This window comes from Mobula birostris, chromosome 14 (genome assembly GCF_030028105.1).
Source record: "Mobula birostris isolate sMobBir1 chromosome 14, sMobBir1.hap1, whole genome shotgun sequence".
Lineage (NCBI taxonomy): Eukaryota > Metazoa > Chordata > Chondrichthyes > Myliobatiformes > Myliobatidae > Mobula > Mobula birostris.
The window spans coordinates 4,392,381-4,408,205 of record NC_092383.1 but is presented as its reverse complement, the minus strand read 5'-3'; the positions used below and the strand labels follow the sequence as shown (position 1 = coordinate 4,408,205).

Sequence of the window (15,825 nt, the reverse complement as noted above, 5' to 3'; positions counted from 1 at the left end):
TTCAGTAGAACAGGGAGCAATGGCAGTGGTAACGGCTTCTTCGAAGAAGACACCGGAAATGCGCATGCGCAAATTGACACAACGCAAACTACAAGAACCGACAGCCACTGCAATTGAAAATGACTCAGAGTCAGAATTGGATTCTGCAGAGAACACAGATGAAGAAGAGGAGGAAGAATTGGAAGCGATTGGAAGTAAAGGAGATGACAGAGATATGAGAGAGGCTATATTGCAGTTAACAGCTGAATTAAGAAAAGTGAGAGAAGAGCTTAGAGATACGAAGATGTGCTATGATAAAGTTATGGCAAGACAGGACAAAATGGATAAGAAGCTTCAGAAGATGGAAAGAGCAATGGGGCATATGAATGATAGACTGGAAAAAACAGAAAATGATCTGCTTGTCTAGAATTCGGAAAGAAACCGACTCTTGGAGAAAGTGGACATGTTGGAAAATTTTAGTAGACATAATAATATTAAAATTGTTGGTCTTAAAGAAGGTATGGAGGGAGATAAACCAATAGAATTTTTTCAAAGATGGATCCCGGATGTTTTGCAAATGGAAGAGGAGGTTCGACCAATTGAAATTGAGCGGGCACATAGAGCTTTAAGACCAAAACCAAAAGATGACCAATATCCACGATCGATTTTAATAAAATTCTTAAGATTTCAAGACAAGGAAAGGATTCTACAGGCAGCTGCTCGAGCTGCCAAAGATAGAAAAGGGCCATTGATAATTAAAGGGAACAAAGTTTTTTTCTACCCTGATATAAGTTACGAACTTTTGAAGAGAAGGAAGAAATTTAACCCAGTGAAAAAAACCCTATGGGATCATGGTTATCAATTTACACTGCGTTATCCTGCAACCTTGAAGATTTTTTTGCCTGGTGGAGAAAAAAGATTTTTTGATGACTACCAGAAAGCAGAGCAGTTTGTGTGAGATTCTCTGAATATTCACCAGATACAAGAACAAAGCCAGGAGAGCGAGATAGATTGAAGATGAAGATTGGGTTAAAGAATGGACTTATTGGATTTTTGAAGCTGGATGAATGTATAAATATATTATTAATTATATGAGGGGGGTAAGAAAGGTTAAAACTGGAGGAATATTAGTTGGGAATAGTAATACTAATTTTGTCTATATATATATATAATTTTTTTTTGTTGCGGGGGAGCTGCAAGAAGCACTGATCGATTGCTACGCTAGTCATGTGTGCAAGTGTGGCTTTTGCCACGACCCGTAAAATGGAGGGGGGTAGTGTTGTGTATCCTTTCATTCACAACATTAGTGGGGAGGGGGTATTTTGTTTTTTCTTTTTTTGTTTTATTTCTGTCTTCTTTTTTCTTTCTGCCTGGAAGGTTGGGAGGGAGACACATAGCAACATGGTGAAGTTTAAAGAGATTCCCCAAGGAACTATGAGAGTTGAGAAGATAAATAATGTTTTAGATTGGAGTAACTTTGTTAAGAATAATGACTAATTTATTGAATTTTTTGAGTTTTAATGTTAACGGGCTTAATGGACCAGTGAAAAGAAAAAGTATCTTAACACATTAAAAAAATGAAGATAGATTTAGCTTTTTTACAGGAAACGCACCTAATGGAAACAGAACATCAGAAACTAAAGAGAGATTAGGTGGGTAGTGTTGTTGCGGCTTCATTTAATTCAAAAGCGAGGGGAGTAGCAATTTTGATCAATAAAACGTTACCAATTAGAATACAAAATGTAATAACTGATTCTGCGGGGAGATATGTGATTATACATTGTCAACTTTTTTCTGAACTATGGACTTTTATGAATATTTATGCACCAAACAAAAATGATGCAAAATTCATACAAGAAGCTTTTCTGAATTTGGCGGATGCGCATGAAAAAAAATTAATTGGAGGAGATTTTAATTTTTGCTTAGACCCAGTCTTAGATAGATCAACCAAGGCTGTTATAAAATCGAAGGTAGTAAATTTAACTTTATCATTGATGAAGGATTTAAATCTGATTGATATATGGAGAAGAATCAATCCTAAAGAAAGAGACTATTCGTTCTACTCCCATAGACATAAAACTTTTTCAAGGATAGATTTGTTTCTATTATCAATGCATATTCAACACAGAGTGAAAAATATGGAATATAAAGCAAGAATATTATCAGATCATTCCCCTTTGTTAATGACAATAATAATGGCTGATAAGGAAGAAGTGGCTTATAGATGGAGATTTAATTCAACATTATTAAAACGTCAAGATTTTTGTGATTTTATGAAAAAACAGATTCAATTTTTTTGGGATACAAATTTTCATTCAGTGGATGATAAATTTATATTATGGGATGTGATGAAAGCATATCTTAGGGGCCAGATAATAAGTTATACGTCTAAAATTAAGAAAGAATATATGGCAGAACTAGATCAATTGGAAAAAGAGATTACAAAATTAGAAAAAGAATCTCAAAGATATATGACAGAAGAAAAATGAAAACAACTTGTCAATAAGAAGTTACAATATAATACGCTTCAGACATATAGAACGGAAAAAGCAATTATAAGAACTAAACAAAGGTATTATGAGTTAGGTGAGAGAGCACATAAAATTCTTGCCTGGCAGTTGAAAACAGAGCAAGCTTCCAAAACAATAAATGCAATTAGAACAAGGGCAAATAAAATATCTTATAAACCTCTTGAAATAAATGAAACCTTTAAAAATTTCTATTCTGAATTACATCAATCAGAATCCCAAAATGATGTTAACGAGATAGAAAGGTTTTTATCACAAGTTTCTCTTCCAAAATTGAATTTGGAAGAACAGAAGGGATTAGATATGCCTTTTACATTAAAAGAAGTTGAAGAAGCTTTAGGATTACTCCAAAGTAATAAATCTCCAGGAGAAGATGGTTTTCCACCTGAATTTTATAAAAAATTTAAAGATTTATTATTTCCTCTTTTTATGGAACTAATACGTCAAGCAGAAAAAATACATAAACTTCCAGAATCTTTTTCAACAGCAATTGTAATAGTATTGCCAAAAAAAGACAGAGATCCTATGAAACCAACATCATACAGGCCTATTTCTTTATTGAATACGGATTATAAAATAATAGCAAAAATTTTATCGAATAGATTATCTAAATATTTACCAAAATTAATACATATGGATCAAACAGGATTTATTAAAAATAGACAGTTGGCAGATAATGTAACCCGGCTACTCAGTATAATTCATTTGGCACAAAAAAGGGATGAGAAGAGTATAGTAGTAGCTTTGGATGCAGAAAAAGCATTTGATAGATTAGAATGGGATTTTTTATTTAAAGTACTAGAAAAATATGGGTTAGGAACATCTTTTATAAATTGGATTAAAACTTTAAATTCTAACCCTAAAGCTAAAGTAGTGACAAACTCTCAAATTTCAACACCATTCCAGTTAAAAAGGTCAACTAGACAAGGTTGTCCACTATCACCTGCCATTAGAATTGATCCAGATATTATGGGTTTTAGAGTTAATCAGGAGGAATATAAAATTAATCTTTTTGCCGATGATGTTTTGATCTATTTAACAAACCCACAACATTCGTTACATAAATTATCTTCTAGATTGGATGAATATGGGAAGGTATCAGGTTACAAAATAAATTGGGATAAAAGTGAAATTTTACCTCTTACTAAAGGAGACTATAGTCAATGTCGATTAGTAACCCAATTTAGATGGCCGGTAAATGGTATAAAGTATTTAGGTATAAGACTTGATAATGATGTAAAGAATTTATATAAATTTAATTATTTACTATTATTGAAAAAAAATTCAAGAATATCTTGACAAATGGATGATATTACCAATAACATTAGTAGGTAGAGTCAATGTTGTAAAAATGAATATATTTCCTAGATTACAGTATTTGTTTCAAAGATTACCAATACAATTGCCACAGAAATTTTTTCAAGAGTTAAATAAGTGTGTGAGAAAATTTCTTTGGAAAGGTAAAATGTCAAGAATATCATTGGAAAAATTGACATGTAAATTTGGGTTAGGAGGGTTACAACTTCCAAACTTTAAAAACTATTATAAAGCAAATCAACTTAGATTTATTGCATCTTTCTTCGATGATCGAAAACCAGCATGGATTAAAATAGAACTAGACAAGATAGGAGAAAATAGACCTGAAGATTTTATATATAAATGGGAATCTAAATTGATACGGGAAAAGAAAGAATCTCCTATATTAACACATTTGATTGATCTATGGAATAAGATAAATGTTGATAATGAAACACAGAAATCTCTATTAACAAGGAGGCCTTTGTTCCAAAACAGACTTATTCCTTTTACAATGGACAATCAACTTTTATATAATTGGTACCAAAAAGGGATTAAATTTATAGGAGATTGTTTTGAACGAGGTATATTGATGTCATTTGAACAATTAAAGGATAAATATAAAATATCTAATAATACTTTCTTTTGTTACTTTCAATTAAGGGCTTACTTAAAAGGTAAGCTGGATCAAACAATGTTTTTGCCAAAACCTAATGAAATTGAAATTTTAATACAAAAAGGGAAAATTAAAAAATTTATTTCTTGTATGTATAATTTGATTCAAGAACAGACAATTAAACAAGGAACCCATAAGTCAAAGCAAAAATGGGAAACAGATCTGAATATTAATATTGATGAAACCAATTGGTCAAGACTTTGTCTTGACAGTATGACAAATACAATAAATGTTCGACTTAGATTAGTACAATATAATTTTTTACACCAATTATATATTACACCGCAAAAAATAAATAGATTAAATTCAAATCTATCTGATAAATGTTTTCGGTGTAATCAAGAAATTGGTACTTTTTTACATTCTGCTTGGTCTTGTTTTAAAATTCAACCCTTTTGGATAAATTTAAGAATCTTATTGGAACAAATTACTGGAACTCAACTTCCACATAACCCTGTATTATTTCTATTAGGTGATATTGAAGGGATAAAACCAAAACTTAAATTGAATAAATATCAGAAAGAATTTTAAAAATTGCATTGGCAGTAGCTAAGAAGACTATAGCAGTTACTTGGAAATCTGATTCGTATTTAAGTATGGATCGTTGGAATAATGAAATGGCTAGTTCTATTCCACTCGAAAAAATTACTTATAATTTAAGAGACAAATATGTAACATTTTTGAATATTTGGCGCCCTTATTTACAAAGGATAGGATGGCATATTTAAGTGCTCCGATAAAGACTTTGGTCACTTGGGGAAAGTAACGAATAATTATACCAAATTTATTTTGAATCCCATGGAGCATGTGGAAACCTTCTAATACCCAGGCGGTTCTTTTCTTCCTTTCTTTCTTTTTAGGTAGGACTATATATGGGGGGGGGGGGGGGGGGGAGGGGGGAGGGTAGATTTTTTTTTCATGTATTCCTTTTGAAAATTATATTACAAAAAAAAACTATTATGGCGGGGGGTGGGAACCAGTGCGATCGAGCTGAGGATGAGCCAGCAGGTTTACAAGTAGACGGTGGGTGTAACATGAATGTTAAGGAGGGACAAGCCAATGACTGGGTATAAATGCAGACAGAGCAAAGAATTGAATTGTACCTCAGAGGCAAAAACTCAAAAGGGCGAAGAATGCAGGATTGAAGGTGCTGTATTTAAGTGCGCGTAGCGTTCGGAATAAGGGTGGACAAAATCGTGGTGCAATTAGAGATTGGTCAGTATGACATTGTGGGCATCACTGAGTCATGGCTGAAAGGCCACAGTTGGGAGCTTAACATGAAAGGATATACTTTGTATTGAAAGGACAGGGAGGAAGGCATAGTGGTGTGGCTCTGTTGGTTAAGAGTTGGAATTAGATCTTTAGAAAGAGATGACATCGGGTCGGAGAACGTTGAATCTTTGTGGGTGGAGTAAAGAAACTACAAGGATTCAAAAAACATTATAGGAATCAAATATAGGCCTCCAAACAGTAGCCAAGATGTGGGGTTGAGATTGCAAAGGGAGCTGGAAAAGGCATGTAATATGGATAATGTCACATTTATAATGAGGGACTTCAATATAAAAGGGGATTGGGAAAACCAGGTTGGTGTTGGATCGCAAGAGAGGCTTTTTAGGGCAGCTTGTGCTTGAGCCTACTCAGGGAAAGGCTGTCTTAGATTGGGTGTTGTGTAATAACCCAGATTTTATTAGGGAGATTAATGTAAAGCAATCCTTAGGAGGCAGTGATCATAATCAGATTGAATTCATACTGCAAGAGGCATGAGGGAGGAGCTTGCCCAGGTTGATTGGGGGACGATACTGGTGGGGATAACAGCATCTCTTCCATTTTACTCACTTTTGCTCTCGCCCCATCCTCCCGCCACTCTACCAGGGATAGGGTTTCTCTTGTCTTCACCTCCCACCCGACCAGCACATCTTCTCCTACCCCTCAATTTCTGCTTTCCACAGGAACTGCTCCCTACATGACTCCCTTGCCCATTCATCCTGTCCCACTGATCTCCCTCCTGGCACTAATCCTTGCAAGCAGAGCAAGTGCTACACCTGCCCCTACACCTCCTCCCTCACTTTCATTCAGGGCCCCAAACTGCACTTCCAGGTGAGGCGACGCTTCTCCTATGAGTCTATTGGGGTCATATACTGTGTCCGGTGCTCCTGGTGTAGCCTCCTGTATATTAGAGACCCGACGTAGATTGGGAGACCGCTTCACCAAGCACCTACACTCCATCCGCCAGGGATCTCCCAGTGGCCACCCATTTTGATTCCACCTCCCATTCCCATTCCCATTCCCATATGTCTATCCATGGCCTCCTCCACTGTCATGATGAGGCCACACTCAGGTTGGAGGAACAACACCTTCTATTCCATCTGGGTAGCCTCCAACCTGATGGCATGAACATCGATTTCTTGAACTTCTGGTAATGGCCCCTCCTCCCCCCTCCTTCATGATTCCCCATTCCTGTTTCCCTCTCTCATCTCCTTACCTGCCCATTGCCTCTCTCTGGTGCTCCTCCCCACTTTTCTTTCTTCCATGGCCTTCTGTCCTCTCCTATCAAGATTCTCCCTTCTCCAGCCCTGTATCTCTTCCAGAAATCAACTTCCCAGCTCTTTACTTCACCCCTCCCCCTCCCAATCACCTTGTGTTTTTTTTCTCCCCTGCCCCACCTTTTAGATCTACTCCTCATCTTTTTTCTTCAGTCTTGCCAAAGGGTCTCGGCCTGAATCACCAGCTGTACACTTTTCCATAGATGCTGCCTGGCCTGCTGAGTTCCTCTAGCATTTTTGTGTGTTGATTGGATTTTCAGTATCTGCAGATAGCTCTTGTTTTCTGGAAGTTTCTTAGCTTTCTGCAGTAGGTGTCCCACCTCTTGAATTTGGCCCTTTTTTTAGGTTAATTGTTATCACTGGAATTGTTAACGTAAATGACGCACCTCACTGTGTATTTGACATGATAAATGTCTGAATCTGATGGAACTGATCAGAAACATCTCCTCCATTGCCTCTTTAGAAAGGTGTGTTCAGACTGTTGGAACAGGATTACCTCATTGAACCAGTGGAGGGAGAGCACTGGAAGAAAGCTGCGTCACAGCCCCACGTCATTTACAAACGGCATGCCGTGGAGGTGGAGGAACTGCCCGACCCCCAGCGGCTGGAGGGGCAAACGGGAGGGATGGAGAAGCCGATCCCCAGCGAGAGCCGAGTGTGTGGTGTGTCGGGTAAGGAAATGTCGGACATGTGGCTGTTGGCTGCTCCTGTTTGCCCTATTTACATTCCCAAGGCCGCAGCTGAGAGTCAAACGCGTGATTCCCTTGGGCTCAGGAATGGTTATTCTGGCATTTTCTCACAGGATGCTTCTGGACAGATGTCCGTGTTGACCTCCTGAATGCACTGAGAGCTCACCAGTACAGACATCGAGTCACAGATCTCTACAGCACAGAAACAAGCCCTTTGGCAAATCTAATCCATGCCAACCAAAATCCTATTCTGCCCAGACCCATTGACCCACACCTTCATCACAGCCCTCCCATCCATGTACCTACCAAAAGTCTCTTGAATGCTGAAATTGGACCCACAGCTACCACCTCTGCTGGCTGCTCGTTCCAGATTCACACCATTCTCTGAGTGAAGAATTTCCCCTTCGCGTACCCCTTAAATATTTCACCTTTCACTCTTAACGTATGACCTCTAGTTCTAGTCTCACTCAACCTCAGTGGAAAAAGCTTGCTTCTGTTTACCTTATCTGTACCCCTACTAGTTGTGTATATTCTTTAAATCTCCTCTCAATCTTCTACATTCTGTAGAATACAGTCCTAACCTATTCAGTCTTTCCCTGTAACTCAGGTCTTCAAGACCTAGCAACATCCTTGTAGATTTTCTCTGTGTTCTTTCAATCTTATTAATATCTTTCCTGTAGACAGGAGACCAGAATTGCACACAAAACTCCAAATTTTCTCCACCAATGTCTCATACAACTTCAGCATAATATCCCAACTCCTGTACTCAATACTGTTGTGCATAAAAATCTGAGGAGATCGGCAGTTTCTGAGATACTCAAGCCTCCTCATCTGGCACCAACTAGCATTCCACAGTCAAAGCTACTTAGATCACATTTCTTCCCCGTTCTGCTGCTTGGTCTGAACAACAACTGAACCTCTTGACTGAGTCTTCATCCATTTATGGACTGAGTTGCTGCCACATGATTGACTGATTAGATATTTGCATTAACGAGCAGGTGTACAGGTGTACGTAATAAAGTGGCCACTGAGTATGCTGCAGGTTCTATTACTGCCCCGAGTCCCCTCCTCCATACCCTTCTCCTATTGTCCACTCTCCTGTCTTATCAGATGTTTTCTTCTCCTGCCCTTGACCTTTCCCACCACCTGACTTCACCTAACACCTTTCAGCTAGCCTCTTCTCCTCCTCCCCCTCCCCACCCTTTAAATTCTGGTATCTTCCCCCTTCTCAGTCCTAAAGAAGTGCCGACTGTTTATTCATTTCCATAGATGCTGCCTGACCATATATAACCATATAACAATTACAGCATGGAAACAGGCAATCTCGGCCCTTCTAGTCCTGCTGAGTTCCTCCAGCATTTTGTGTGTGTTGCTCTGGATTTCCAGCATCTACACACTTTCTCGTGTATATGATTGGGTCCTCCAGATTTATCAGTTTCCCTCTTGATCTAATTCCAATGTCCCACCAGCCAGGATGTCCCAGACCAACAATTCACTGCCGGATCATCTTCATTTCCTCTCCCATCTGGTCACTGACCTTCCAACATGAAGACACTTCCTTGCTTTACTAAAAGCTGCCAAATTCTGGCTTTCTGGTCAAAACTCCTTGTAACTTCCTCTCGCCCTCTCTGGTCTTCAACATAGAACATAGCACCGTACAGAAACAGACCTTTCTGCCTGTACATTGTTCATATCCTTCCAGTTTCTGCATGTTCTCTGCCCAGGAAACAGTCAAAACTACTTCATTAAAAATATTTTAAAACATAGTTAGTTAGGTTTTTGCATAGCAGGAGAATTAAGGGTTATGAGGAAAAGGCCAGATCAGGCATGAATGATGGAACAGGCTTGATGGGCCAAATGGCCTTCCCTTGCTTCTAGTTGTTATGTTCACGTGCTATTTAAGAGCCTCTTGAACACCTCCACCATATCTACCTCCTCCACCACCCCAAGCAGGGCATTCCAAGCACTCACCACTCAGTGTAAAAATAAAATTATCCTGCACATCTCCTTTGGAAATTGCAAACCACCACCCCCCCCATCCTAGCTCACCTTAAATGCTTACCCTCTAGATTTAAGCATTCCAACCGTGGGAAAACGATACAGGCTGCTATTGTCAAGTTCAATTACAGTTTATTGTCATTCAACTGTACACATGTATACTGCCAGACGAAACAACGTTCCTCTGGACCAAGGTGCACAACACAACACATATAATTCTATCACAAAATCAGAATCAGGTTTATTATCACAGATTTATGTTGATAAATTCATCTTTGCAAAGAATCTACAGTCCTGACTGCAGGATCTCACACCGTTGTATGTAGTTTGATGGTGTTGGGCCCACTGTTCTCTCTTGCAGTCTCATTGTTGAGAAAGTTGAATTTTGCTGTGAAGTTTGTTGCTTTGCGACGGCAGTGCACAGAATTACTATAAATTGCAATAAGAAATGTATTAAAAATTAAGTAAGTTGTGTGAAGAGAGCACAGAAAAGTGAGGTAGTGCTCATGGGTTCATTGTCTATCTCATAATCTATGCCTCTTGTAATCTTCGATCTTCACTGATGCTGAAAAAGCAGTCCACGTTTGTCCAGTCTCTCCTTATAGCACATACCTTCCATTCCAAACGACATTTTGGTGGTAAACCATAAGATACAGGAACAGAATTAGGCCATTTGGCCCATCGAGTCTGCTCCGCCATTTCATTATGACTGATCCATATTTCCTCTCAGCCCCAATCTCCTGCCTTCTCCCCGTATCCCTTCGAGACCAATCGAGAATCTATCAACCTCTGCCTTAAATATACATAAAGACTTGGTCTCTACAGCAAAGAATTCCAAAGATTCACCACTCTCGGGCTAAAGAAATTCCTCCTCATCTCTGTTCTAAAAGGATGCCCCTCTATTCTGAGGCTGTGTCCTCTGGTCTTAGGCTCTGCCACCATAGGACCGTTGGCCCCAATCCTCTGACCCTCTCTATTTACATGTTTGCAACTCCCGCACCTAGGAATGTGAAAACTGGACCTCCGTTCTGTCTCTGCAGTGCGTTCTTTCCCCTTGTCCTTGCATGTCAGAACTCAACCCCTTAATTTAATTCATTGCATTCTTTCATTTGAGATCCAGGTAACGTTTACTCTGAAATTAACATACTTAGCAAGATTGAGCTAAAGTCGGTGAATGGGAATAGTGTCTCATTTCATCCTGATGAAAATATTAGTTGCTGTAAAAACAGGTGTACAGTTTCCTCAAACATACCTGTCTCACTGCGGTTTGGTTCGTACACAAGAAAAGATGGATTTTGTTCTGTCTTTCAGCAAGATCATGTCTGTTACCTACATCAACCTGCCTTGGCCTAGTATGTGTCATTGGTCAAGTGTCTCCACAGTAGCATAGCAGTTAATGCGATGCTGTTAGAGCTTGGGACGTCGGAGTTTGGAGTTTAGTTCTAGTGTCTTCTGTAAGGAATCTGTACGTTCCCCCCTGTGGAATGCTAGGGTTTTCTCTGGGGGCTCTGGTTTCCTCCCACAGTCCAAAGATGTACTGGGTAGGTCAATAGGTTATTGTAAATTTTCTTGTGATTAGGTTAGGGTCAAACCGGGGTTGTTGGCGCAAAGGGCTGGAAGGCCCTATTCCGTGCTGTGTCTTTAAATAAATTTTAAAGAGTCAGGATCAGAATCACTGACCTACGTCCTAAAATGCAGTGTGTTGTTTTGCAGCAGCACTACAGCACAAAGCATAAAAGTTACTTTCAGTTGCAATAAGAATATATGCAAAGAATAAATAAATAGTAAAGAAAAAGAGAGAAAAATGGTGAGGTAGAGTTCATGGGTCATTTTGAAAACTGATGGCGGAGGGGAAGAGGCTGTTTCTGAATTGTTGAGTACATGTCTTCAGGCTCTTGTACCTCCTCCCTGATGGTAGTAATGAGAAGGGTGTATGGGGTGTCAGGGAGGGATAGCATCTCTGGTGGGGGAACATGTCGCGTCCTTTTCAAGGCGGTTTGTCCACCTTTGGTCCCCACCTGGCACTCAGCTCTCACCTGTGGCTCCCCGTAGCTGTTTGCATGCGACAGCGGCCACATCCCGGGCAATGGCTTCAACAAGCCAAATTAACCAGGTGAGGGTAGCCGACGGGTCTCAAACCCTTGGTGAGATAGGGAGTTGTCTATCCCAGCATGTGAAGACAGACTCTGGCGGATTGAGTGAACGAGACCGATGGAAGGTCCAACGGTCAAGAAGGCAGTCTCTGCAAGCGTCGTGGAACGTGTAGAGCAGGAGAAGACACAGAAGATGTCCTGGTCATCTACTGCGCCTAGTCCCATCTCCAGCCGTCTCGACTCTGTCTTGCCACTGGATCCAGATGGGAATTGGGAAGAGAGAGCAAGGCTGACGCTGCGCAACTCTCCCTCACTTAAATCCAAATAATGCGCTAGTCTCGACACCATCAATGGTGTCAAGGTCTTCATCGATGGCGACGATGGACGAACAACAACTAATGAGAAGAGGGCACATCCTGGGCGGTGAGGCTCCTTTATGATGGATGATTCCTTGTGGCATCGCCTTTTGAAGATGTTCTCAATGGTAGGAGCCGTTGTGCCCAAGATGGAGCTGACTGAGTCTACAGCTGTCTGCAGCTTCATACAATCCTGTGCACTGGAGCCTCCCGAGCAGCTGGGTTTCAATCCACAATCTTCTGAGTATGGAGAGGGAGTTACACCCAGGCAAGCCACACTGATGTTGCAGTAGGAACACATGAGAAGAAATCTTGTGCCCACCTTAATTCATGCTGGCAAGGAATCTATAGTCCTGACTGCAGGATCTCACACTATTGTCCGTAGTTTGATGGTGTTTGCCCCACTCTTTTCTCTTGGAGTCAGATTGTTCAGTATGTTGTTCAGTCGGAGTCGGCAGCACCAACTCCATAAGACATACAGGCAGAAACAGGCCATTCGGCCCGTCCAGTTTGCTTCACCATTCAATCATAGCAGATATATTTTCCCTCTCAAAGCCATTCTCCTGTTTGCTCCCTATTACCTCTGATGCCCTGATTAATCAAGAACCTATCAACCTCCAATTTAAATACAGCCAATGACCTGGCCTTCACAGCTATCCATAGCAATAAATTCCATAGATTCACCAACCTCTGACTAAAGAAATTCCTCCTTATCTCCATTCCACAGGGATGTCTTTCTATTCTGAGGCTAGATTCTCCCTCTATTAAAAACTTTCAATATTCGCTAGGTTTCAATGAGGTTTCCCCTCATTCTTTTAAAATCCATCATGTACAGGCCCAGAGCCATCAAACGCTCCATGTACATTAACCCTTTCATTAAACTACTTCCTGCAGTGGTCATCACATGATCGCTAGAAACTCCAGTCAGCCATTTCCACCTGCTCCTCTCACTGGTTCCACCCCGCACCACTATTCCTATCTGCCCTCCCCACCTCCCTCATTTGAGTCTATTCTCCACTTTCCTTTCCTATACCTCACCATCACGTCCACCTGTCACCTCCCAGCCTCCGTCACGACTTCCACCTTCCCCTCCTCCATCCGTCTCTCACCTTCTCACCTGGATCCACCTATCACCTGCTGGACCTTGCCTGGACTCTGGAGAAGCACTGGAAGATTCGAAAGCTGTCAGTGTGACACCCCTGGTTAAAACTATGTGGAGGGTTTTTTTACACAGAGAGTGGTGGGTGTGTGGAACACCCTGCAGGGATGGTGGTAGAGGCAGATGCATTAGGAACATTTAAGGGACTCTTAAGGCTGATTTATACTTGTGCATACGGGCTACACCGTAGGCCTGATTTATACTTTTGCGTAGCCCTACGCCGTAGCGAGCATGCGTAGTTGTGTCTGTGTCACTCTGCAATTCACCGCCAAAACGCTAGTTGGCAGTGGGGTTTCTGTGTCACTGTGTTGAGTTTCTTTGTGAGAGACATGGACGAGGAAATGCATTTCAAACAGTTTTGGATGTCGGCCGGTAGATTTGACGATTTGGTTCATCGTCTCCAACCATTTATTTCACATCAGTGTACAGACATGGCGGAGAAAAGCAACCGGAAATGCATAGGAGGAAATGCGATGCTACCAAGCGGACCAATCACAGTTGTTGTGGTCTGCGTCGCCGCGACGCGTGAGTTACATTTTTGGAGAGGTGTCTGTCACCCTTCGGCGTAGGGTACGCGGTACCTACGGTGTACATTTGAGGCAGAAGTATAAATTGGGCTTTAGATTGACACGGATGATAGGAAAATGGAGCCTACGTGAGGAGAAGGGTTAGGTTGATCTTAGAGTAGGTTAAAAGATTGGCACATCATTACAACATCAATGTATTTGCCTCCTTTTACACAGAGAGTGCATAATCAAGAATAAACCTACCCCCTGTACTTCCCTCTAATCTCCTTACAATTATGCTCCCTCTTATTAGCCATTTCCACCCTGTGTAAAGTCTGCATTCAATCTATGCTTCTTATCCCCTTGTACTTCTCCATTAGAGTGGGCATCCAGTGTGGAAATGGCTAATAGCAGGGGGGTATAATTTTAAGGTGATTGGAGGAAAGTACAGGGGGGATGGCAGGGGTGGGTTTTTTGCACAGAACGTGGTGGGTACTTGGAACACCCTGTCAGAGGTGGTGGGAAAGGCAGAAACATTCGGGACATTTAGGGCACTCTTAGATAGGCACATGGATGATAGAAAAATGGAGGGCTAGGTGAGAGGAAAGGGATAGATTGATCTTCAAGTTGGTTAAACGGTCGGCACAACGTTGAGGGCCAAAGTGCCCCTACTGTTCTATGTTCTATGTTTTCTTTCATTCAGTAATTTTAGAAATAAATAGCATTTTCTTTTCAAGGTCCCAATACTTGATGACTTCAGAAAGTGGAGGTATTGTTTTAAATAGCTTTAGTTTTATAAGGATGTGGGGAAAATTGGTTCATTTGTAGAGTATAAATCCTATTATATGATTTTTTTAAAAAAGTTACTGAGAAGAGCAATTTGTTTGATTTACAGTTTGCTTTCTGATGTTTATGCTGAGTAATAAGTTTCCAGAAGATGCAAGACCCAACTCAGCCAAGAGGCAGCTGTTCCCAATTTTCCACAGGCAGGACTACGCCCAGAATAGATCCCTAGACATGATCTTACTTGTTAACCCTCCTGCTGCCGAGTAGAATTGAGTTGAGGGTTCAGAGTAAAAGGATCTGCCTTTCAGTCACCACACTCGGGAGGAACATGTGGTAATAGAGAGAGTGCAGAAGAGACTCACCAGGATGTTGCATGAAATGGAGAGCAGTACTTCACAGGAGAGGTAGGATAGGCTTGGACACAGGAGGATGAGGGGTGACCGCAGAGGTCTATAAAGTTATGGGAGGCCTAGAATGGATGGATACTCGAGTCACTTTGGCAGGGTAGGGGAGTCTGTTTCTGATTCGGACTTATTCATTACAAGTACATTGAAACATACAGTGAAACGTGTCATTTGTATTAATGACCAACACAACCTGAGGACGTGCTGGGGGCAGCCCACAAGCGTTGCCTCACATTCTGGCAACAACATAGCATGTCCACAATATTCAGCAGAACAACACAGAATACAGCAGGCAACAAAACAACAGCAGCAAAACAAGCCCCTTTCTTTGCCTAACAGATTCTTTCTTCTTCAACCCTTTACCTTTCCCATCTATTGCCTGCCAGCTTCTCATTTCACCTCCCATCCCCTCTTCCCCCCTCACCTGGTAACACCTCTCACCTGCCAGCTTTCTCCACCCCTCCACCACCTTATTTTGGATTCTTCACCCTTCCTTTCCAGACCTGATGAAGGCTCTCGGCCCAAAACGCTGACTGTGTATTTCCCCCTACGGATGCTGCCTGACCTGAGTTCCTTTAGCATTTTGTGTGTGTTACTCCCATACTCCTCACTGGTTTTTCTAAGTATATCTATCACTGTGGCAACTCCCGAGCTAAACTGGAAAGCAAACAGGTCTTTCTCAATTTAGCTGAATGTTTATTGATTTTCAAACACTATTAATACTCCAGCTTTGTTATTCCTATAGATCAGAGATTCCCAACCCTTTCTATGCCATGGACCAATACCATTAAGTATGGGGTGTGTTCATCCCA

At 41.0% G+C, this 15,825-nt stretch overlaps 1 protein-coding gene across 2 annotated transcripts in view; it reads left to right on the top strand.

Annotated features, from left to right (window-relative positions):
- Positions 1-15,825, top strand: part of LOC140209663 (A disintegrin and metalloproteinase with thrombospondin motifs 7) — a 248,372-nt gene that overhangs the window by 55,319 nt on the left and 177,228 nt on the right. For both annotated transcript variants that reach the window (XM_072278011.1, XM_072278012.1), the window contains one exon: positions 7,486-7,693. In XM_072278011.1, coding sequence (XP_072134112.1) covers positions 7,486-7,693 — 208 coding nt within the window. The remainder of the gene's footprint in view (positions 1-7,485; positions 7,694-15,825) is intronic.